Source organism: Salvelinus fontinalis, chromosome 1, assembly GCF_029448725.1.
Source record: "Salvelinus fontinalis isolate EN_2023a chromosome 1, ASM2944872v1, whole genome shotgun sequence".
NCBI lineage: Eukaryota > Metazoa > Chordata > Actinopteri > Salmoniformes > Salmonidae > Salvelinus > Salvelinus fontinalis.
In genome coordinates this window covers 51541040-51566612 of record NC_074665.1, presented here as the reverse complement: position 1 = coordinate 51566612, position 25573 = coordinate 51541040, and the positions used below count along the sequence as shown (strand labels likewise).

Sequence of the window (25573 nt, the reverse complement as noted above, 5' to 3'; positions counted from 1 at the left end):
CTTTCCTGTCACGGTCCTCAAGAGAGCCAGTTTCATCATAGCGCTTGGTGGTTTTTGCGACTGCACTAGAATAAACTTTCAAAGTTCTTGATATTTTCCAGATTGACTGACCTTCATGTCTTAAACTAATGATGGACTGTAATTTCTCTTTTTTTATTTGAGCTGGTCTTGCCATCACATGGACTTGGTCTTTTACCAAATAGGGCTATCTTCTGTTTACCAGCCCTACCTTGTAACAACACAATTGATTGGCCCAAATTCCAGAAATGTACTTTTAACAACGCACGCCTGTTAATAGAAATGCATTCCAGGTGACTTCCTCAAGAATTTGGTTGAGAGAATGCCAAGAGTGTGCAAAGCTGTCATCAAGGCAAAGGGTGGCTACTTTGAATAATCTCAAATAAAATATATATTTGATTTCTTTATTGCTTTTTTGGTTACTACTTGATTCCTTATGTGTTATTTCATAGTTTGTCTTCACTATTATTCTACAATGTAGAAAATGGTCAAAATAAAGAAAAATCCTTGGAATGAGTAGGTGTCCAAACTTTTGACTGGTACTGTATATATATATATATATGACTCAAATAAATAAATAACTCATACAAAATGACTCAAATAAATAACTCATACAATTCTAAAACCTCAAGTTTACAAGGCAATCATATCACAATAACATATCTTCTGAGCAAAGATCATCATGATGCATTCAGATAGGAAAATAGACGTTTCTATAACTATGTGGGTGTCATTGTGCAGCAATGTACAGTAATGGGTAAGTAGAGTGCAGGGCAGAAGGGTTGTGATCACTAGTATAAAAGTTGGAGTTGACTGTGTGAGGGCTAGAGGCCGAAAGGACCAGAGAACTACTATCAAGCAGGGCCCACATGTGGGTGCACTCGGAGAATCTCCATAGCTTGACCTGCATGTATTTATAGAGCCCAAGTTATATTGAGATCATTGCAAATGTTGGGCTTAACTCTCCTACAGCCCCAGTTGAATCACATGGAATATTCAACATATCAAACGCAAGGGTAGAGGACACTGTCTCGACGGACAAGGAAAGTCTTGTTGGGATACATTAAAGTATTTGGTCAAACAGTAGCCTAAAGTGCATGATTTTCCTTATCCCTGCATGAAAGTGTCTGCCCTGCCCCTGTGCCCTTTCTCTCTGTGCACTCAGAGTAGGCTTGTGGAACAGCAGAAGGAAAGAAATGCGTCCTGATTAGAGCTGTGGCGGTCATGACATTTTGTCAGCCGGTGATTGTCATTCAAATAACTGCCTGTCTTACGTTAATTGACTGTTAATAACAAACATATTTCGCATCTCTGGCTTCCACGCGTACCTACAAGCCACTGATGTGGGCCTTTGGAACATCTACATTAAAAAAGTTTAATAAATCCATTAAACACCATCACAATAAATCATTTATTTTAAGCAGGTCAAAAGAAGCATAATATGAAGAACATATTCTGAGTCGTACGTACTTTATTATTTAGTATATGTAAAAAAAAACATTAAAACCAGTGGTTAATTGGGGGGGGTGAGGCCTGGGGAGCTCTGAGGGACCGGAACACATGACAACAAAAAGAGAATAAAAACAACTTATAATATAATGCGTAGTGGCATTGAGCAGTAGAATTTAGGCACTTACAGAAGTTGCACACATTTTTAGTAGCCTAGGATCCCGGAAAAATGTGTCCTTTTTATAAACACATTTCATGCAATTCTAAGCCATTTAACATGACTGAAGACTAGCAGAATCACTTTTAATAAAGCACAAATTATTTAAATGGCAGGCTACTTTGACACTGAAGTCAATAAAAACGACATTGTCTTAAATCCATCAATGGCCTAGGCCTAGGTGTGCATGCAGAGACACATTGTAGGCTACAATATGAAGAAATGATTGTCCTAAAAATACTTCCCAGTTTCACTGACTCACCCAATGATACACAGCTCACTCGCCGGTGATGGCCAATGTGTTCTTGCCAAAAGCTTATTTCTCTCTTGTTTTACTTAGTAAAAAAAAAAACTACGCATTATAAAACTACGCATTATATTATTTTACTTTGTAAAACAATATTTGGAAGTTCATAAAATATTCATTGTGCAATCGTGTGCGAAAACAGGTTTGACTGCCTAATATATAAAAGCTGATGCCAGCTTTCTCTTGCCGCTATATTTAAAAATCGCTCAATTCTTTAAAAAAATGTAACTGCACGGGCATCCTGAGAGACGCAGCGGTCTAAGGCGTTACCACGGACCCAGGATCATAGCCAGCAGCATACCACCCTGCATACCACTGCTGGCTTGCTTCTGAAGCTAAGTGGGGTTGGTCCTGGTCAATCCCTGGATGGGAGACCAGATGCTGCTGGAAGTGGTGTTGGAGGGCTAGAAGGAGGCACTCCTTCCTCTGGTCTAAAAAATATCCCAATGCCCCAGGGCAGGAATTGGGGACACTGCCCTGTGTAGAGTGCCGTCTTTCGGCTGGGACGTTAAACGGGCGTCCTGACTCTCTGAGGTCATTAAAGATCCCATGGCACTTATCGTAAGAGTAGGGGTGTTAACCCTGGTGTCGTGGCTAAATTCCCAATCTGGCCCTCAAACCATTGTGGTCACCTAATAATGCCCAGTTTACAATTGGCTCATTCATCCCTGTAACTATTCACCAGGTCGTGGCTGTAAATGAGAATGTGCTCTCAGTCAACTTACCTGGTAAAATAACAAATAAATAAAAATAAAACTGTTATAGACCTATATCCATCCTGCCCTGCCTTTCTAAAGTCTTCGAAAGCCAAGTTAAAAAACAGATCACCGACCATTTTGAATCCCACCGTACCTTCTCCGCTATAAAATCAGGTTTCCGAGCAGGTCATGGGTGCACTTCAGCCACGCTCAAGGTCCTAAACAATATCATAACCGCCAAGGCTTTCAACTCAGTCAATCACCGCATTCTTATCGATAGACTCAATAGCCTTGGCTTCTCAAATGACTGCCTCGCCTGGTTCACCAACTACTTCTCAGATAGAGTTCAGTGTGTCAAATTGGAGGGCCTGTTGTCCGGACCTCAAGCAGTTTCTATGGGGGTGCCACAGGGTTCAAATCTCAGGCCGACTCTCTTCTCTGTATATATCAATGATGTCGCTCTTGCTGCTGGTGATTCTCTGATCCACCTCTAAGCAGACGACACCATTCTGTATACATCTAGCCCTTCTTTGGACACTGTGCTAACAAACTGCCAAACGAGCTTCAACGCAATACAACACTCCTTCCATGGCCTCCAACTGCTTTTAAATCCTAGTAAAACTAAGTGCATTCTGTTCAACCGATCGCTGCCCGCACCTTCCCGCCCGACTAGCATCACTACTCTGGACGGTTCTGACTTAGAATACGTGGACAACTAAAAATACCTAGGTGTCTGGTTAGACTGTAAACTCTCCTTCCAGACTCACATTAAGCATCTCTAATCCAAATCTAGAATTTGCTTCCTATTTCGCAACAAAGCCTCCTTCACTCATGCCGCCAAACATACCCTCGGAAAACTGACTATCCTACGGATCCTTGACTTCGGCGATGTCATTTACAAAATAGCACCCAACAATACTCAGCAAACAGGAAGAAGTATATCACAGTGCCATCGGTTTATCACCAAAGCCCCCCCACTGCGACCTGTATGCTCTCGTTGGCAGGCCTTCAATACATATCCATCGCCAAACCCACTGGCTTCATTCAGGTCATCTATACGTCTTTACTAGGTAAAAGCCCCGCTTATCTCAGCTCACTGGTCATAGCAACACCCACCCGTAGCACGCACTCTAGCAGGTATATTGCACTGGTCATCCCCAAAGCCAACACTTACTTTGGCCGCCTTTCCTTCCAGTTCTCTGCTGCCAATGACTGGAACGAATTGCAAAAATCTGAAGCTGGAGTCTTATATCTCCCTCTCTAACTTTAAGCATCAGCTGTCTGAGCAACCGATCACTGTACCTGTACACAGCCACTGTAAATAGCACACCCAACTACCTCATCCCTATATTATTACTTACCCTTTTGCACGCCAGTATCTCTACGTGCACATCATCTGCATATCTATCACTCCAGTATTAATGCTAAATTGTAATTATTTTCGCTTCTTGGGCCTATTTATCGCCTACCTCCCTACTCTTCTACATTTGCACACACCGTACATAGAATTTTCTATTTTTCTTTTGTTTTGTGTTAATGACTGTACGTTTGTATGTGTAACTCTGTGTTGTTGTTTTTGTCGCACTGCTTTGCTTTATCTTGGCCAGGTCACAGTTGTAAATGAGAACTTGTTCTCAACTGGCCTACCTGGTTAAATAATGGTGAAATAAAAACAAATATTTCTCCATGAGCTTGGCACATCTAGCCACTGTAATTTTTGCCCATTCTTCAAAGCAAAACTGCTCCAGCTCCTTCAGGTTGGATGAGTTCCGCATGTGTACAGCAATCTTTAAGTCATACCACAGATTCTCAATTAGATTGAAGTCTGTGCTGTGACTAGGCCATTCCAAGACATTTAAATGTTTCCCCTTAAACCACTCGAGGGTTGCTTCAGCAATATGCTTAGGGTCATTGTCCTGCTGGAATGTGAACCTTCGTCCCAGTCTCAAATCTCTGGAAGATTGCTTCACTGTGGGGATGTTGCTCTCGGGGTGATGAGAGGTTTTAGGTTTGCACCAGACATAGCGTTTTCCTTGATTGCCAAAAGGCTCAATTGTAGTCTCAACTAACCAGAGTACCTTCTTCTATAATTTTGGGGAGTCTCCCACATGCCTTTTGGCGAACACCAAATGTGTTTGCTTATTTTTTTCTTTAAGCAATGGCTTTCTTGTGGCCACTCTTCCGTAAAGCCCAGCTCTGTGGAGTGTATGGCTTAAAGTGGTCCTATGGACAGATACTCCAATCTCCGCTGTGGAGCTTTGCAGCTCTTTCAGGGTTATTTTTGGTCTCTTCTGAGTAATGCCCTCCTTGCCTGGTCCGTTTTTTTATATAATGGATTTAAAATTGTGCTCCATGGGATGTTCAAATATTTTGTTATAACCCAACCCTGATCTGTACTTCTCCACAACTTTGTCCCTGACCTGTTTGGAGAGCTCATTAGGCTTCATGGTGCCACTTGCTTAGTGGTGTTGCAGACTCTGGGGCCTTTCAGAACAGGTGTATATATATACTGAGATCATGTGACACTTAAATAAAATCCACCTGTGTGCAATCAAACTAATTATGTGACTTCTGAATGTAATTGGTTGCACCAGATCTTATTCAGGGGATTCATAGCAAAGGGGTGTATACATAAGTTATTTTTACATTTCACTACACCAATTTGGACTATTTTGTGTATGTCCATTACATGAAATCCAAATAAAAATCCATTTAAATTACAGGTTGTAATGCAACAAAATAGGAAAAATGCCAAGGGGGGTGAATACTTTTGCAAGGCACTGTATATAAAATAAAAAGTAACTGCACGTAACCTCCATTCGCTATTCAAGTGCATGCTATGGATGACTTTTTTGTGGGCCATTTCTAAATCAAAAATAATTCCACACATACAGTATATTAGTAGGTCATATGTAAAGACCAGATTTAATATAGAATACTGCATCATCATGGTCACTCTGTAGGAAACCAGGCACCGCTCATCACCTGGCCAACACCATCCCTACGGTGAAGCATGGTGGTGGCAGCATAATACTGTGGGGATGTATTTCAGTGGCAGGGACTGAGTGACTAGTCAGGATCAAGGGAAAGATGAACAGAACAAAGCGCAGAGAGATCCTTGATGAAGTCCTGAGTGCTCAAGAGCAGGTTCTCAGACTGGGGCAAAGGATCACCTTCATACAGGACAAAGACCCTAAGTACACTGCCAAGACAATGCAGGAGTGGCTTCGGGACAAGTCTCTGAAAGTCCTTCAGTGGCCCAGACACAGCCCGGACTTGAACCCGATCGAACATCTCTAGAGAGACCTGAAAATAGCGGTGCAGCGACGCTCCCCATCCAACCTGACAGAGCTTGAGGATCTACAGAGAATGGGAGAAACTCCCCAAATACAGGTGTGCAAAACTTGTAGCATCAAACCCAAGAACACTCAAGGCTGTAATCGCTGCCAAAGGTGCTTCAACAAAGTCCTGAGTAAAGGGTCTGAATACTTATACAAATTTGATATTTCGGTTTTACATTTTACATAAAACAAAACCTGTTTTTGCTTTGACATTTTAGGGTATTGTGTGTAGATTGATGAGGATTTATTTATTTAATATATATATATACACACACACACATACATTTTAGAAGAAGGCTGTAATGTAACAAAATGTGGAAACAGTCAAGGGGTCTGAATACACTGCATTAGAAATTAGCTTAAATTTAGAATGGGCCATTGTCATGCACCTGTCGGAACAGGGGCAGGGTACAAAAAGACATGTCATCTGTATGCACTTGAATAGCGAATGGAGGATGCTTTTCCCATAGTTCATTTTCATGCCAGCCAGGTAGGCTACTCGTGTTGTGAAGCGAAGCAATGTACTTAATATATGGAAAGTTAAAAATAGTGGAAGAAAAGTGATGGGATCCTATTTTTAATAGAGGCCATCAAAACACTGTTTTCTCATGCAATTGCATAGCCTATAGAAATGTTGCGCAACAGGAACACATTTTATTCCATGCAACAATCAGCTACGAGGAGCTGGCTCTTGCTGTGCAACAGCTGATCCTACTCCGCTCAAACTCTGAATGCCAGGGCTCTCTTGATGTCAGAGTGAAAGGGACAATAACACCCCTACTCTTACGATAAGTGCCATGGGATCTTTAATGACCTCAGAGAGTCAGGACACCCGTTTAACGTCCCATCCGAAAGACGGCACCCTACACAGGGCAGTGTCCCCAATCACTGCCCTGGGGCATTGGGATATTTTTTAGACCAGAGGAAAGAGTGCCTCCTACTGGCCCTCCAACACCACTTCCAGCAGCATCTGGTCTCCCATCCAGGGACTGACCAGGACCAACCCTGCTTAGCTTCAGAAGCAAGCCTGCAGTGGTATGCAGGGTGGTATGCTGCTGGTAATCCTCTTTGGTTTAGAAGATACTGTTTCACAAAACATGCTGATTTAGGCTTACACCATCACTGGTATCAGGTTGTATAGTTATCTACGTTTGGTCTGACAGTACATTTATTAGCTAGCGAGCCAGCTAAATAGGAATTAGCATTAGCAGCTAACACGACTTAGCCACAACTTGCTAAGAAAATAAATTAGCTGTTTGCAGATGTAAACAAACAAATGAAGTGTAATTATATAACACTTGTGGATTTATATTAAGACGCAAAGTGGAAACAGCATCATTGTCATCAACATTGTTGCATATGCTGCATTGACCATGCATACTGAAAGCAAGTGTCTCGTGGTCAAGCAACAACAAATGTGCTCCTTCAGTGACACAGTCACTGAAGTCAAGTGACAAAGTCAATAGGGGGGAAAATGTGTCTGGAGCACTGCTAAACCAACACACTCCTTGAGTGCAAATGAAAAGACTTAAAGCTTGAATCCGCATTTAGGTAAACTGTCATTTTTCTTTTGTTGATGAAAAGGAGCCAAAGAACGTCAGGCGGTTGCAGTACATTTTCTGCTGTTCTGTTGTGCGTTCAATTATGTAATAAAATAAAAAATAAATAAAATGTTTGTTGTTTGCAGTAACCTCTGTTGTAATATCACAAACGGACATGGCAGTTTCACCAAATAAGGATTTTAGCTTTTAAACTACTGAAAAATATCTGTCTCTGGATTAAAAATGTCATAACCTCATACAGTTGAAGTCGGAAGATTACATACACTTAGGTTGGAGTCATTAAAACTTGTTTTAATTTCACCAATTTCTTGCTAACAAACTATAGTTTTGGCAAGTCGGTTAGGATATCTACTTTGTGCATGACACAAGTAATTTTTCCAACAATTGTTTACAGACAGTTTACAGACAGTTATTCACTGTATCACAATTCCAGTGGGTCAGAAGTTTACATACACTAAGTTGACTGTGCCTTTAAACAGCTGGGAAAATATCAGAAAATTATGTCATGGCTTTAGAAGCTTCTGATAGGCTAATTGACATAATTTGAGTCAATTAGAGGTGTACCTGTGGATGTATTTCAAGGCCTACCTTCAAACTCAGTGCCTCTGCTTGACATCATGGGAAAATCAAAAGAAATCAGCCAAGAACTCAGGAAAAAATTGTAGACCTCCACAAGTCTGGTTCATCCTTGGAAGCAATTTCCAAATGCCTGAAGGTACCACGTTCATCTGCACAAACAATAGTATGCAAGTATTAACACCATGCGACCACGCAGCCGTTATACCGCTCAGGAAGGAGACGCATTCTGTCTCCTAGAGTTGAACGTACTTTGGTGCGAAGAGCGCAAATAAATCCCAAAACAACAGCAAAGGACCTTGTGAAGATGCTGGAGGAAACAGGTACAAAAGTATCTATATCCACAGTAAAACAAGTCCTATTTCGACATAACCTGAAAGGCCACTCAGCAAGGAAGAAGCCACTGCTCCAAAACCGCCATGAAAAAGCCAGACTACGGTTTGCAACTGCACATGGGGACAAAGATTGTACTCTTTGGAGAAATGTCCTCTGGTAGGGAGAAACAAAAATAGAACTGTTTGGCCATAATGACCATTGTTAAGATTGGAGGAAAAAGGGGGAGGCTTGCAAGCCGAAGAACACCATCCCAACCATGAAGCACGGGGGTGGCAGCATCATGTTGTGGGGGTGCTTTGCTGCAGAAGGGACTGGTGCACTTCACAAAATAGATGGCATTATGAGTAAGGAAAATTATGTGGATATATTGAAGCAACATCTCAAGACATCAGTCAGAAGGTAAAAGCTTGGTCGCAAATGGGTTTTCAAAATGGACAATGACCCCAAGCATACTTCCCAAGTTGTGTCAAAATGGCTTAAGGACAACAAAGTTGAGTGGCCATCACAAAGCCCTGACCTCAATCCTATAGAAAATTTGTGTGCAGAACTGAAACAGCGTGTGAGAGCAAGGAGGCCTACAAACCTGACTCCGTAACACCAGCTCTGTTAGGAGGAATGGGCCAAACCTCACCCAATTTATTGTGGGAAGCTTGTGGAAGGCTACCTGAAACGTTTGACCCAAGTTACCAAATACGAATTGAGTGCATGTAAACTTCTGACCCGCTGGGAATGTGATGAAAGAAATAAAAGCTGAAATAAATCATTCTCTCCACTATTATTCTGACATTTCACATTCTTAAAATAATAGTGGTGATCCTAATCCTAATTTTTACTAGGATTAAATGTCAGGAATTGTGAAAAACTGAGTTTAAATGTATTTGGCTAAGGTGTATGTAAACTTCCAACTTCAAATGTATATGTCCATCAACTTCAATATCATATATCTCACTTTTTTTTTTCTTTTTTTTTTTTTTTTTTAAATGCACATATTAACTCCTGCCTGTAACTGACATTCTGAATCCTGCATGCAACATAAGCGGTGGGATTTTTCAATTTAACCACTGACAAAAGGGCACCCTTTTAGTACATTTCCTGTGTTACGGTGTCAGAAATAGAAAGCTGAACAGATCTAATTGGATACCCTGTCTCCTTCGTTTCTAGCAGAACTTCTTTGAGCGCAAATTATTTTAAAACTGGTCTTAAAGATTTGACGCACACCACTGACAGCTCTGGTGCGAAAGGTGACAATTTCCCTCACTTAAACTGTATCTCATTTCTGCATAGTGCATGCACACAAACAATACTGTGTTAGGATCTGTAAATGCAATTAACACATTTGCCAAGATCAAATTTAACTTGGCCAATTTGGGTTTTTCATGCCTCAAACCCAAAAATGCAGTAATCAATATCAATGTAGCACTAAAATCAATGGAAGGTAGAACAAAAAACACATAAATAAAAATGAGAACATGAGAAAATAAGACGCTATATACAGGGTCTGTTCCAATACCATATTTACAATGTGCAGTGATACTGGTGTAGTAAAAGGTAGATATGTATAGGGGTAAGGTGACTAGGCATCAGGATATATAATAAAATGAAAAGCAGCTGCGTAAATTGTGATTATATGAGTTACTCCAGTATCCCTGCAAGATGGCGGCAGCAGCTTTGTAGTATTTAATTTTTTTGTGTGTCATTTCTTACATTATTAGTCCAGAATTTTTTGGGTGTTATTGCATACAGACAGAAATAGAATTTGGATATCATAGCGGCGGTAACTCACCAGCATTGCGACCAGGAATACGACTTTCCCTAATTGGATCCTTTGTTCGTACCCCACAGCAAATTTTAACTATTCAAAAGGCGGCTCCAAAACCGCCAGCAGAGAAGATGTATTCGGAGTGGACATCTAGTCCGACTCAGGAGGCGTGCACACCATCCACCACTTCTGAGTATATTACTCGCTAATGTTCAGTCTCTGGATAATAAAGTAGATGAGCTCAAGGAGAGGATCTCCTTCTAGAGACATCAGTGATAGTAACATTCTCTGTTTTAAGGAAGCGTGACTCTCTTGGGATATACTGTCCCCGTCCATATAGCCAGCTGTGTTCTCAGTACATTGCGCTGACAGGAATAAAGAACTCTCAGGGAAGAAGAAAGGCGGAGGTGTATGTTTCATGATTAACTACTCATGGTGTGATTGTGATAACATACAGAAACTCAAGTTCTTTAGTTCACCGACCTAGAATACCTCCCAAGAAAATTATCTTCGGTTAGTTACAGCCATGTATATTCCTCAAAGAACTACACTGGACTTTATGCAAACTGGAAACCACATATCCTGAGGCCGCATTTATTGTATCTGGGGATTTTAACAAAGCAACTTTGAGGAACACGCTACCGAAGCTCTACCAACATATTGACTGTAGTACTCGCGCTGGAAAAACTTTGGACCACTGCTACTCAACTTTTCGAAATACCTACAAGGCCCTCCCCCGTCCTACCGTCGGCAAATCTGATCACGACTCCATTTTGCTCCTCCCTTCCTATAGCCAGAAACAGGAAGTACCCATGATAAGGTCTATTCAACGCTGGTATGACCAATTGGAATTCATTTTTCAAGATTGTTTTGATCACACGGACTGGGAATATTTTCCGGGTAGCCTCTGAGAATACCAAAGACAAATACATGGATACGGTGACTGAGTTCATCAGAAAGTGTATAGGAGATGTTGTACCCACTGTGAATATTAAAACCAACCCAAACTAGAAACCGTAGATAGAAGCATTCGCGCAACACTGAGAGCGTGAACTACCGCATTTAACAATGGTAAAATGGCTGGGAATATGGCCGAATACAAACAGTGTAGTTATTCCCTCTGTAAGGCAATCAAACAGGCAAAACATCAGTCCAATGACAAAGTAGAGTCGCAATTCAACTGCTCAGACACAAGACATTTGTGGTGGGGTCTACAGAAAATCAGACTACAAAGGGAAAACCAGCCACGTCATGGACACCGACGTCTTGCTTCCGGACAAGCTAAACCCATTCTTCCCCCGCGTCGAGGATAACACAGTGCCACCGACGCAGCCCGATACCAAGGACAGTGGGCTCTTCTTCACCGTGGCCAACGCGAGTAAGACATTTAATTGTGTTCACCCTCGCAAAGCTGCCGGCCTAGACGGCATCCCTGGACGCTTCCTCAGAGCATGCGCAGACCAGCTGGCTGGAGTGCTATTGGACATATTCAATCTCTCCCTATCCCAATCTCTCCCTATCCCAGTCTGCTTTCCCCACATGCTTAAAGATGTCCACTATTGTTCCTGTACCCAAGAAAGCAAAGGTAACTGAACAAAATGACTATCGCTCCATAGCACTCACTTCTGTCATCATGAAGCGCTTTGAGAGGCTAGTTAAGGATCATATCACCTCTACCTTATTTGACACCCTAGACTCACTTCAATTTGCTTACCGCCCCAATAGATCCACAGATGATGCAATCGCACTGCCCGAACCCATCTGGACTAGAGGAATACCTATGTAAGAAAGCTGTTCATTGACTATTGCTCAGCATTTAACACCATAGTCCTGACGGGCCACCCCGAGGTGTTGAAAGTAGGAAACAACACCTCCACTTCGCTGATCCTCAACACAGGGGCCCCACAAGGGTGTGTGCTCAGCCCCTTCTTGTACTCCCTGCTCACCCATGACTGCATGGCCACGCACGCCTCCAACTCAATCAATAAGTTTGTAGACGACAGCAGTAGTAGGCCTGATTACCAACAATGACGAGACAGCCTACAGGGAGGAGGTGAGGGTCTTGTGAGAGTGGTGCCAGGTAATCAACCTCTCACAGGAAAGAGCATAGGGAGCACGCCCCTATCCACATCGACGGGACCGCAGTAGAGAAGGTGGAAAGCTTGAAGTTCCTCAGCGTACACATCGGTGACAAATCTGAAATGGTCCACCCACACACAGTGTGGTGAAGAAGGCGCAACAGTGCCTCTTCAACCTCAGGAGGCTGAAGAAATGTGGCTTGGCCCCTAAGACCCTTTTACAGATGCACAATTGAGAGCATCCTGTCGGGCAGTATCACTGCCTGGTATGGCAACTGCACCGCCCGCATCCGCAGAGCTCTCCAGATGGTGGTGCGGTCTGCCCAACACATCACCAGGGGCAAACTACCTGCCCTCCAGGACACCTACACCACCCGATGTCACAGGAAGGCCAGAAAGACCAAAGGACATTCATCACCCGAGCCACGTCCTGTTCACCCCGCTATCGTCCAGAAGGCGAGGTCAGTACAGGTGCATCAAAGCTGGGACCGAGAGACTGAAAACAGTTAAGATCTCAAGGCCCTCAGACTGTTAAATAGCCATCACTAGCCGGCTTCCACCCGGTTATGCAACCCTGCACGTTAGAGGCTGCTGCCCTATATACATACACTTTAATAATGTTTACATACTGCTTTAGTTCTCATCTCTATACACTGTATTCTATTCTACTGTATTTTAGTCAACACCACTCCAACATTGCTCTATCTAATATTTATATATTTCTTAATTCCATTATTTAACTTTCAGATGTCAAATCAAATCAAATTTTATTGGTCACATACACATGGTTAGCAAATGTTAATGCGAGTGTAGCGAAATGCTTTTGCTTCTAGTTCCGACCGTGCAGTAATATCTAACAAGTAATCTAACAATTTCACAACAACTACCTTATACACGCAAGTGTAAAGGAATGAATATGAATATGTACATATACATATATGGATGAGCGATGGCCGTGCGGCATAGGCAAGATGCAGTAGATGGTATAGAGTACAGTATATACATATGAGATATACTGTTACTAGTGATACATGTATTACATCCAATCTTTAATTATTAAAGTGGATAGAGATTTGAGTCAGTATGTTGTCAGCAGCCACTCAGCGATGGCTGTTTAACAGTCCGATAGCCTTGAGATAGAAGCTGTTTTTCAGTCCCTCGGTCCCAGCTTTGATGCACCTGTACTGACCTCGCCTTCTGGATGAGTGTATTGTTGTGAATTGTTAGATACTACTGCACTGTTGGAGCTAGGAACACAAGCATTTTACTACACCCGCAATAACATCTGCTAAATATGTGTATGTGAGAGTCAGTATCAATATGTGTGCATATTGTGTGTGTTGAAGTGTGTAGAGTCCTGTGAGTGAGCCTAGAGACAGGCCAAAAATGTAAATAACATACAAGGATTAACTCAGTCTGTGTAGCCATTCTGTTAGACTCCAGCCACCTAAGTCTAACAATTTTTCGGGCCTTCCTTTCACACCCCGGATATAAAGTCCGGGGTTACAACCTACGTCTCGGGTCCTACGGGCAAAATCATTGCACTCTGACTAAGTGTTTAAAAAGCTCTCAGGGTAGTTACATACTAGGGAGCAGGGGGGCATGGCGTTCTGCAGCTGCGACGAAACACACATGCGGGACCCCAGACGGAAAGGGCCCTATAAAATCTCTTTTAATTTCTGCCGGATTACGTTTTAGTTTTCACCAATCAGCAAGAGACCGTTGTTTGGTTAGCAATGTTTCTGTAGTACTCATGTGACTGCAGAGTTTTCAAAACAAATGGACACTGGATTGATACGAAAAATCATGATATCATTCTGCCAGGTAGGTATAGGCTACATTTAATTGAGAAAGTTTTTTGGAAAGCCTTTGCATGTTTACCAGAGGACCGATATCATTAGCATCACGATATCATTAGCATCACGATATCATTAGCATCACGATATCATTAGCATCATCGTTAACGGCTACACAAAGTGTAGACATGCGCACACGTTCTGTGCAGTTTCAAAATACAAATCACTGATGCATTTTGTTAATGTCTTATGATTAAGCAAATTCATTCATTTTCTATTAAGTGCAATGCATGTAGTTAATTACCTACTATACATATGGAATGTTGTTGAATTTTATAGGGCCCTACTCTAGCCAACTCCACAGCTGGGAGCACCAGAAAAAGAGTGAGAGTAGATGGGGAGAGCGTGGAAAAGAGATAAAAAGAGGAGCGGGAAAGAGAGCAAATGATATGGGAAGTGTTAGGGTGGGTAAGAGAAGAGAATGCAGGAAAGAAAGGGTGCTATGGAAAATGGAAAGGTGGTGGGTTAGAGGAGCCCTCGCAGGCAGCATTGCTGATACAAGATCACTGGTGCTTTAAGGATTGTTCCCAGAACTATGCATTACATAACTGCAAAAAGCCTATATTGCTTTAAGACAACATGCCAAAACCGATAAAACATTACAGCAACATGGTCTCTTTACATTTTAATACTATATCGCCTACCACAACACATACTATGGGAACATTTGCTCAGTCACACAAGTAGGTTAACTGATCAGATTCCTCAGTAAACCGTCACATGTATAGCCAGTTCATTAGGCTAAACACCTACAACACAATAGTATGGTCCCTTTATTTATTTTTAATCAACAAAGCCCTGCATATTTGGCTTGGAATTTGAACAATCCCTGCACTATTACCTAGGGATAAACTATATAGTTGGTGAACATATTGGAATCGGGCGATATTAGCTAAAAGTGCCAACATCGGTATCAGTCTGATGTGAAAAACCGACGTCAAAGCTGATGTGCATACCTATATAACTTGACGTAATGACGCCACGTAAAATTTTGCGCTACACATGCAACACAGCATTCCTAACCTAGCCCACAACGCCTGCTGTGTGGGCTAAGTCGAGCAGTTATTTGAAAGATTAAGAAAATTTCAGCAAGACAACTCAAAGGCGAAATCCATTAACGCCAAGATAATGGAATGCATTGCCCTTGACAATCAACCGTTCTCTGTCGTGGGTGATGTTGACTTTCGTGACTAGTCGAGCACCGGTACACACTACCAAGCGTGCTATTTTTCAGATGTTGCCCTACCGGAGTTACACAGTAATAGTGTCACTGCTATTAGATTCACGACATACTATGTAACGCCATTTGGGTCTTTGCGTGTCAAAAAGGACACACGTCAAATAACACTTTGTTAAATAAGCTTAAAATTTGACACGTCAAATAACGCAGTTCTATTATAGAATCTTGTGTGTTCTGAATTTGCACGTGCAAGCCAAGTGCCACCACTACTATCAGTAGCACTGTCAAAGCTGTACAAAAAAGTCTGCAAACACCAGCCACAAACGATGTGTTTACAATACCGCTTTAGTAATAAAGCATTATTTGTTCGACCGCAACTTCTGGGGTAGCTAGCTAACTTTAGCTTGGTACCTAGCTAGCACCAATACAACCAACCTGAAAACATTGACCAGTAGAAGCTGCACTCATTTTCACTATTCTTAGCAATGATTTAGGAATCCTTGTGAGTAAGTATTAGCTATGTAGCCACTTGTTGTTCGCCTACTGAAATTGAACTTCAGTTCATGAAAATAAATAGCTAGCCAGCTACTTAACCCTGTTGCCCAAAGCTAACGTTATAAGCATACCAGCTGGCTTCATCTGGCTAGTGACGCTCGACCTGACCGGCTTTGTGTTGTGAAGCTAGCCACAATAAGGCACAAGTTGAATTTTCAGTTTGCCTTCAAAATAAAAGTACCTCTTTGAAAGTGATGCTGAAGGTTACAAATTGGTGGAACCATGCCATATTTAGACAAGACAATGTTAAACAAGGTTGGAATGTGAAGCAAAGAAATGGGTTATCAGCCTACTCGGTGACACCCACAGAACTGTGAAGAGTTTAGGCAAATATTAGCATTGTAGCTATTATCGCAGGACTGTGACTGTGTGAAATCACCTCCTCAGTCAGCCTATTGTGTGTATTGACATACATATTGCACTGTACAGCTTTACCTAAGGATTGGGGATCAACAAAATTGGGTAACAGTATACTCAATATTCAATATATTTTTTCCCAATGTCCTCCTCAGTTATCAGACTCCAAACATCCATGCAGTATTGTTTTTCCTCTGGAATAGGGTTCAATACACATTGGTTGACAACAAACGTGTCTCAATTCACAGTTGTTTCAGAGTCACGCAACAAGAGCTACGACGCTAATGTTCTCTGGGTGTCGCTGAGTAGACTGATACCCCACGTCATTGATCCACAATCCGTAGGTAAGGCTGTAGAGTGAAATAAGTATGTCCCCAATGCAATTCTAAAGTATAATACATCCAGTGTGATTAATAAGGCTAGGGGGTGCTGTTGTCACTATTTATGGAAATCGTGTAATTTTAGAAACGGCTTCCTACAAAATTCTTGATCGTACAATATGCATATTATTATTATTATTGGATAGAAAACAGTCTATAGTTTCTATAGGCGTTGAAATTTTGTCTCTAAGTGGAACAGAACTCATTCTACAGCAATTTCCCTGACATGGAGTCAGATTTCACACATTTTGGCCCCTGTTCTGGAGTCAGTTTTAAGGCCACTGTTATTCCTATGAGTATACGGACACTGCTTACGTCTTCCCCTGGATGCCTTTACGTGATGACGCTTTGAATGGTATCGATTGCCCAATCACAGCCACTATAAATGAAAAAATCCTGTAGGTAGGAACTCTTTTCTTGGTGCGTCATGCGCGCGGAGGATACCGACCTACTGTTTTTCCAAGCATTAGTGTAGCCAGTTATATTTCTCCGGTCATATTTTTACTCGTTATAGGAGTTAAAAACATCATAAGGTAGTTAATTTAAAGCGTTTTATAGCAATGTATATCCGTTTAGTGCGATTTTGGGACATTTATTTCTGAGCCACTGTGAATCTCTGGGCACCGTTCCAGTTCATGCCGAACGCAATGTGCATTTCTGCATGGCAAGAGGACAGCTTTCGACCAAAAGACGATTAGACCCAAGAAAGGATTCTTTGACCAAGATTCTGATGGAAGAACAGCTCAAAGTAGGAACAATTTATTATGATAAATCGTGTTTCTGTCGAAAAATGTTAGTGGCTTAGGACGCCATTTTTTTTTAACTTAGCTTCGCTTGGCGCAAACTGTATTGAAAAGTAAGGATAATTTAAAAAATGTAATTCCGCGATTGTATTAAGACTTAAATTGTCTATCAATCGCTGTCCACCCTATATTTTTTAGTCACGTTTATGAGTATTTATGTATACGACTACATCACTTTCTAATGTGGCGCAGGACATTTTCTGACCAGCTGGGCTACTTTTCTCATTGTCTAACCATGATTTTGGTGGCTAAATATGCACATTTTCGAACAAACTGTATATGTATGTTGTAATGTGATGTTACAGGAGTGTCATCTGAAGAATTCTGAGAAGGTTAGTGAAAAAATTAATATATTTTGGCGATGTTTACGTTATCGCTCTCTTTGGCTAGAATCAATGCTGGGGTAATGTTTGCACATGTGCTATGCTAATATAACGATTTATTGTGTTTTCGCTGTAAGACACTTAGAAAATCTGAAATATTGTCTGTATTCACAGGATCTGTGTCTTTCGATTAGTGTATGCTGTGTATTTTTACGAAATGTTTGATGATTAGTAGTTAGGTAAACACGTTGCTCTTTGTAATTATTCTAGTCCATTTGTGACGGTGGGTGCAATTGTAAACTATGACATCTACCTGAAATATGCACATTTTTCTAACAAAACCTATCCTATACCATAAATATGTTATCAGACTGTCATCTGAGGAGGTTTTTTCTTGGTTGGTGGCTATCAATATCTTAGTTTAGCCGAATTGGTGATAGCTACTGGTGTTGGTGGACAAAGAAAAAATGGTGGATTATGCTAATGTATTTAGCTAATAGATTTACATCTTTACATATTGTGTCTTCCCTGTAAAACATTTAAAAAATCGGACATGTTGGCTGGATTCACAAGATCTGTGTCTTTCATTAGCTGTATTGGACTTTAATGTGTGAAAGTTAAATATTTAAAAAAGAATGTTTTTTTGAATTTCGCGGCTCTGCCTTTTCAGTGGGGGTGGGGGGGGGGGGGGGGGTTGTCAAATTAACAACTGATCTTTTGTTGATTTTTATATATTTATTAAATTTATTTCACCTTTATTTAACCAGGTAGGCCAGTTGAGAACAAGTTCTCATTTACAACTGCGACCTGGCCAAGATAAAGCAAAGCAGTGTGAGACAAACAACACAGAGTTACACATGGAATAAACAAATGTACAGTCAATAACACAATAGAAAAGTCTATATACAGTGTGTGCAAATTAAGTAAGATTAGGGAGGTAAGGCAATAAATATGCCATAGTGGCAAAATAATTACAATTTAGCAATTAAACACTGGAGTGATAGATGTGCAGAAGATGGATGTGCAAGTAGAGATAATGGGGTGCAAAGGAGCAGAAAAAATAAATAACAATATGGGGATGAGGTAGTTGGGTGGGCTATTTACAGATGGCTATGTACAGGTGCATATAACATTCCAACCTCGATTAGCATGATCTATTCAATTATGGCATAATTATACTATTTCCATTCATTTGCATCACTGTCAATGACATACTTTTATTTTGAAGGCTAACCGCAAAGTCCACTATTGTTGTTAATCCTTATTGTGGCTAGCTTCACATAGATGGGTCTGACCACCATTAATCAAATAACAACTGTCTTATAAATTAGGGTTATTTTAGATGACACCTAGCTATATAGTTAGCTAGCTAAAAATAGCAAAAAGACATCAGTTTCAGTAGCCATGTTTTTGGGGAAGAACATTGCTTGCATCCTTGAGCTAGCTACCTAGCTTTTTTTTCATGACCAGCACTGTAGGTGCGCGAGACAACTTTACCAGTATCTTAGCATACGTATCAATGAATCGTTGTGACATATGAAATATGATAGTGTAATCAATGTGTAATATCTACGTGAAAAAAATATGAATGAACGCGTTCAATTATTATGTGAAGTGCAGTCATATACAGGTCCTGATTGGTCAACAAGCTTATTTGACACGTCAAATAATGTTATTTGACATGTATCTTTATTGACACGCAAAGACCCAAACAGTGTTCCATAGAAATCCTGGTTGAGAATGAAACGACTGAACAATGAAACAGCACAGCATGTAAATAAAATAAATAGGTTTTGATTGTGTTTTACTGGTAATGGGGACATATGTAAATGCCAACAAAATAACTTTTTGGTCAGTGTGGTGTGTGTGTGTGTGTGTAACCTTTATTTAACTAGGCAAGTCAGTTCAGAACAAAGACGGCCTACCCTAGCCAAACCCAGACGACGCTGGGCCAATTGTGCGCTGCCCTATGGGACTCCCAATCACGGCCGAATGTGATACAGCATGGATTCGAACCAGGGACTGTAGTGACGCCTCTTGCACTGTGATGCAGTGCATTAAACCAATGCGTTCGTGTGTGTGTTAACTATTTAACTGTACTAGAATGTTTAAAAGGCCGCTAAAATTTAAAATATTAGTTATCGGTATCAGGTTTTTTGGCAAGGAAAATATCGGATATCGGTATTGGCCAAAAATGTCATATCGGTGCATCATTACTATTACCGTATACAACAGTAATCACTGCAATGTTACTGCATAAAACTGTCTGATCGTAGCATTACAAAAAGAGGGCTTTTAACCAATGAACTTTTACTGCATAAAATTAATGGTTCAGTCAAGCCAAACTCCTCCCCCCATCAGCACATGTGACAAAATGGACACAATCATCCCAAATTGCTATTCAAAATGTCTGAATTGCTGCAGAAATATCAAGCATTTTTGCCCGCAAATATCACAAAGAGACACTGAAATCCTGTAGGGACTGCCATTAGCCTCTGAACTATACTGAACAAAAATATAAAACGCAACATGAAACAATCAAAGATTTTACTGAGTTACAGTTCATATGTAAATCAGTCAATTTAAATATTTTCATTAGGCCCTAATTCATGGATTTCATGTGACTAGGAATACAGATATGCATCTGTTGGTCACAGATACCTTAAAAAAAAAAAGTAGGGGATAGATCAGAAAACAAGTCAGTGTCTGGTGTGTGACAACCATTTGCCTCATGCAGCACAACACATCTCTTTTGCAAAGAGTTCATCATACTGTTGATTGTGGCTGGTGGAATGTTGTCCCACTCCTCTTCGATGACTGTGCGAAGTTGATGGATATTGGTGGAAACAGGAACACGTTGTTGTACATGTTTATCCAGAGCATCCCAAACTTGCTCAATGGGTGACATGTCTGGTAAATATGCAGGCCATGGAAGAGCTGGGACATTTTCAGCTTCCAGGAATTCTGTACAGATCCTTGCGACAGAGCCATGCATTATAATGCTGAAACATAAGGTGACGGCGGCAGATGAATGGCATGGCAATTGGCCTCAGGATCTCGTCACAGTATCTCTGTGCATTCATTTTGCCATCAATAAAATGCAATTCTGTAGCTTATGCCTGCCCATACCATGACCACATCCCAGATCACAACGTTGATATCAGCAAATACACGCCATACACGTGGTCTGTGGTTGTGAGACCGGTTGGACAAACCGACAAATTCTCTAAAACGATGTCGGAGATGGCTTACGGTAGAGAAATTAACGTTCTCTGGCAACAGCTCTGGTGGACATTCCTGCAGCCGGCATGGCAATTGCATACTCCCTCAAAACTTGAGACTTCTGTGGCATGACAAAACTGCACATTTTAGTGGCCTTTTATTGTCCCCAGGACAAGGTGCACCTATATAATGATCATGCTGTTTAATTAGCTTCTTGATATGCCACACCTGTCAGGTGGGTGGATTATCTTGGCAAAGGAGAAATGCTCACTAACAGAGATGTAAACAAATTTATGCACAACATTTTAGAGAAATAAGCCTTTTGTGCATATGGAACATTTCTGGGATCTTTTATTTCAGCTCATGAAACATCTAACACTTCACATGTTGCGTTTATACTTTTGTTCAGCGTAAATTGTTCTGAAAGGCATCACCATTGCATTGCAAATATTAAATTGCACAAAATTCTCCAAATAAACATTGGGCATATTATCCACGTCAACAGAGAAAACTATGAAATGAATGCAATACTTCAGTCGTTTGACCAGGGTTCAATCCGTGTCCACTCTTCCCACCCCCATTTGCCTGTCTCCCCTTCTGATTTCCAACATACACTCAAGTGTCAAAACACATTAAAATATACATTTTTAAAAAAGCCAGGTAGAAGATGTCACAACTTGACCTTTGAGGTCAGCTTGTAAGACAGTCTTCAGTAGTTGCTTCAGCATTTTCCTCTGCCAAGGTATTTTACCATACCGAGCAGATTCCAAGCACACACCCGTTCATTGCACTCGCTTGAACTGGTCTTCAATATCAGGGCCAGGTTTGAGATGTGCTGCAAGGGACTACCATCCTATGGGTTAACAAAATGGATATAGGTCTAGATCACAAACTTCACTTGACAGTATATATGCGCATGTTCTGAAGTTAACCTCTAGAAATGATTAGCATGAATGTGGGGCGGCAGGTAGCTAGTGGCGGTTAGAGAGATGAGCCAGCAACCGGGATGTTGCCTATTGGATTCCGGGTCCGACTGGAAAAATCTTTTGTGAAGTGAGCTTGCAACCGGAGGTTTACTAGTATCAAATCCTAGATACCATTGCCTACCGTTGTGCCCTTGAGCAAGGCACTTAACGCCCCCACAACTCTCCAAAACCTGTATATGTAGGTGTGTCTTTTGGAGGGGGTTGGGTTAATTTCCTAAAAATCTTCTCAATTATAACATTTGCATAAAGAACTGCATTGAGGCCCTTTTGGAATTCGCTAGTGTTCTTCAAATATTTTTTAACCAAGGATGTCAGATAAATTACCATTACCCTAATTTAGATCACGTTTGACCGCTAGCAGCACATGGCGCAAGATTGACCAATTCATGACACCATATTTTGTTTCTTTTCATCCGGATAGCAGGACATTTGAAAGGTGCATTGCACGGTCTTAAACATTCAATTGATTGCTTCCCAACATGCCCAATAATTAAATCCATGATAAAATTGGCCTCTGGGCCATAGTGCCAGAACTGTCAGGCTGCATTTACACACTAGTCAAATTCTGACCCATTGCCCATAATTGGGCAACATATCAAAATTGGGCTGCCTGTGTAAATGCAGCCTCTGTGTTATTGATTAGCTGATCAATAGCTAGGCTCACTAGTTATAGCTAGTCATAGCTAGATAAGAAAACATTAATAACGCAGCCAACCATCTTCCCTGCACTGTCAAATAAGAAGCCACGTTTTACTTAAGCAAGCTACAGTAGCTACCTAATGGCAAAGTAGTCATGTCTAGAGATAGACTATTTGTAACCAATAAAGTTATGTAATATTGACTGGCTGCTAATCGGAACCAAGCTCTTAAACCCTTCTCTGTATGTAGGGTTTTCAGCGGTTGCATTCGCCCACGGTTGGCTCCATGTGAACTATAATTCCGACACTGTTTTAACGTTTAGATGCATCAATAATCATCGCTTTCTAAAAATCTTTCGAAAGACGCTGATATGCCCCTTATCTTTCATGTGTGCGAGAAATAACATTTTAAAAAACTGCTACAGTAAGTGTTGCACAGATCCATACACTACGTGTGCCTCCAGTTGAGGAGATACACTTCCTTCCCAGTTTATCTTGCACACTAGATATAGCTAATTTAGCCTAGGCGGCCTCCGTTTCTAATTTAGCTAGTTATGTCCGTCTGTCTAGTGTAAACAAGTGCTGTAACATGGAGATATGGATATGTGGGAACATTAATCCTATAAATATGTGTAGTAACTTAACCTCATGCCATTTGACAGCTTCACACCACCTTTCAAACATGCTTTCTATTCTGTCGTATCAATAAATTAGCAAACATTAGCCAGCTAACGTTAGCTACCTTAACGTTAGTTAGCAATCAACGATATTCCATTGACAACAGTAGGTATACTAACGTGGCTAGTTAGCTAGTTACCTGTATGCTAAACTGTATAACGTTAGTTATTTAAGAAAAGGATACACGTTAAGTCCAAGTCGAACCCATCCTCCTGGTATCTCCTTTTGTTCCGGCTGACCATTTCTTTTATTATCGCAGCCATTGTAGCTAACTAGCTTGCTGGCTAGTGACAGGAGTCTGTGGGTTTCAAATTATGAAAAGTTAGCTAGCTGCCGTTGCTTTTGCTTCGGTTGGCAATGGCTTTGCTTCTCGATCGCCCTTTGCTCTTTTGATTTTGCAGCTCCTTCCTCGCAGAGACAAGCCAGCAGTGGTCGTCGTCGTGAGTAGGATTAACGCGTTAGCTAGCTAGAATGGCCTTTTCTCTGGATCATAGAGACGGGCCTTGCTCTGCTCTTCCGCGCAGGCCAAACTTTCCCAATATTGGAATTTGTCTTGCAACTCCCCCTTGAAAAATACATACAATTATCCTCCCGCCTAAACGTAAGGTATAATGCAGTCCGAATCTCTTGATCTACCGAAGCCGCCGTGATTGACCGACCAGCGAGGAGATAACTCTCCGGCGCTCGCTCGAATTTGAAGACTACCGGCCTTTGGAAAGCCCAGCAGTAATTAGTTACCGTATCCACTCAGACTTAGCTAGCCATCTAGCGAGCTGCAATAGCTACCCACTTTTTAAAAAATCCAAAAACCTCCTAGCGAATCAACATCTTCACCAATAGATTGCCAAAATACACGCGAAAAAGTGTCAGGCTCCAACGTGCATGTATAATGGCTATACAAAGACCAAATATTTGCACAGACTCGTTTGACATATGTCCAGGGAAGCATCTTCTTTTTGCGTTTCTCTCAAGCTTCCATCATGGCTTCCAACGGATGAAAAAAAATATGTAGAGGTTTAAAATATATATATCCCACCGCCGCAAATATATAGATCTAGAAATAAAAAAGTTTCTATCAAATAAATACATGTGAATTCTTAGAATAGCTGTTTCATTGCTGAAGATTTACAGTGTACGTTTTTCCGATTGACGTTTTTTTGTAGTCGGCTAGCTAGTTCTTTTGTTGGCAGCGGAAGGACACATCAGAGCACATGCAAGTCTCTCCTCTGTCAAAGTGATCACGTGTTTTTGTAATAATGAAAGTTTCCAACATGTCATTTTTTCGCTTCTAGTGTACCTTATTGCATTTATCCATGTGGGCCAATTGAGTCCTTGAATTGACAGGGGGATATCTGTTTGTGTGTAACTAGAGTGGGGTGTGGAAGTAGGGGTGTCTGTCAGTTGTATTTCTAGATGCAAAAACGGCAAACATTATTTGCTCAATTCAAAGGCTTAGACCAGGGGTGTCAAACTCATTCCACGGAGGGCCTAGTGTCTGCAGGTTTTTGGTTTTTCCTTTCAATAAAGCCCTAGACAACCAGGTGTGGGGAGTTCCTAACTAATTAGTGATGTTAATTCATCAATCAAGTACAAGGGAGGAGCGAAAACCCGCAGACACTCGGCCCTCCGTGGAATGAGTTTGACACCTGTGGCTTAGACCAACTCGCCCTGCCTAAAGTTTAGGTTAGGATAAAAGGGCCTGCTTAGAGAAGGCTATTTGGCATTTTCTCTGATTCTGTGCTAGATGCTTTATCCCTGTTGCAACTTGTAAATCATCCTTTCCCAAATGTGGATGCATTTTGATGTTACACCCTTAAAACTGAAACTGTGGCTGATCAACCATCCTGATCAACCACCGGTAATCAAAAACCATTGTGGAACATTTGTCACAAACCGCCTCGAATTCCGTAACAAAAAGGGAGATAAGGAATAACAAAAATATATTTATTAACTGAAGTAACTTCAATACAATTAACAATGGTGTGTGTAGTCAGTAATCAGTAGTATAAGTGAGTGGTTGCTTGCATACACTAGATGTGATAATGAGGGGTGTTGAAAGGTGCCAACGCAGACAAACAAAACGGACACAAAATTGCCAAAACCTGACAGTGTGTCTGCATGGAGAGAGTCTCCTCAATGAATGGGGAAAAGGTGTAATTATTCCGGGACACACCCGAGCCCAGGTGTGTCCCATTTCACTGACGACCCTCCCAGCTCCGCCCACCGACATCCTATTAAGGAAAACAAGATCAAA

The 25573-nt window shown here is 41.2% G+C and overlaps 1 protein-coding gene across 2 annotated transcripts in view; it reads right to left on the bottom strand.

The window, feature by feature from the left end:
- The window catches only part of LOC129857372 (phosphatidylinositol 3,4,5-trisphosphate 3-phosphatase and dual-specificity protein phosphatase PTEN-like), a 40679-nt gene extending 16137 nt beyond the window's left edge, over positions 1-24542 (bottom strand). The window contains exon 1 of one of the 2 annotated variants that reach the window (XM_055925573.1): positions 23504-24542. In XM_055925573.1, the coding sequence (XP_055781548.1) occupies positions 23504-23582 (79 nt within the window). In that variant the 5' untranslated portion in view covers positions 23583-24542. The remainder of the gene's footprint in view (positions 1-23503) is intronic. The other variant, XM_055925563.1, reaches the window with a different exon arrangement.
- Positions 24543-25573: the final 1031 nt, after the last annotated feature.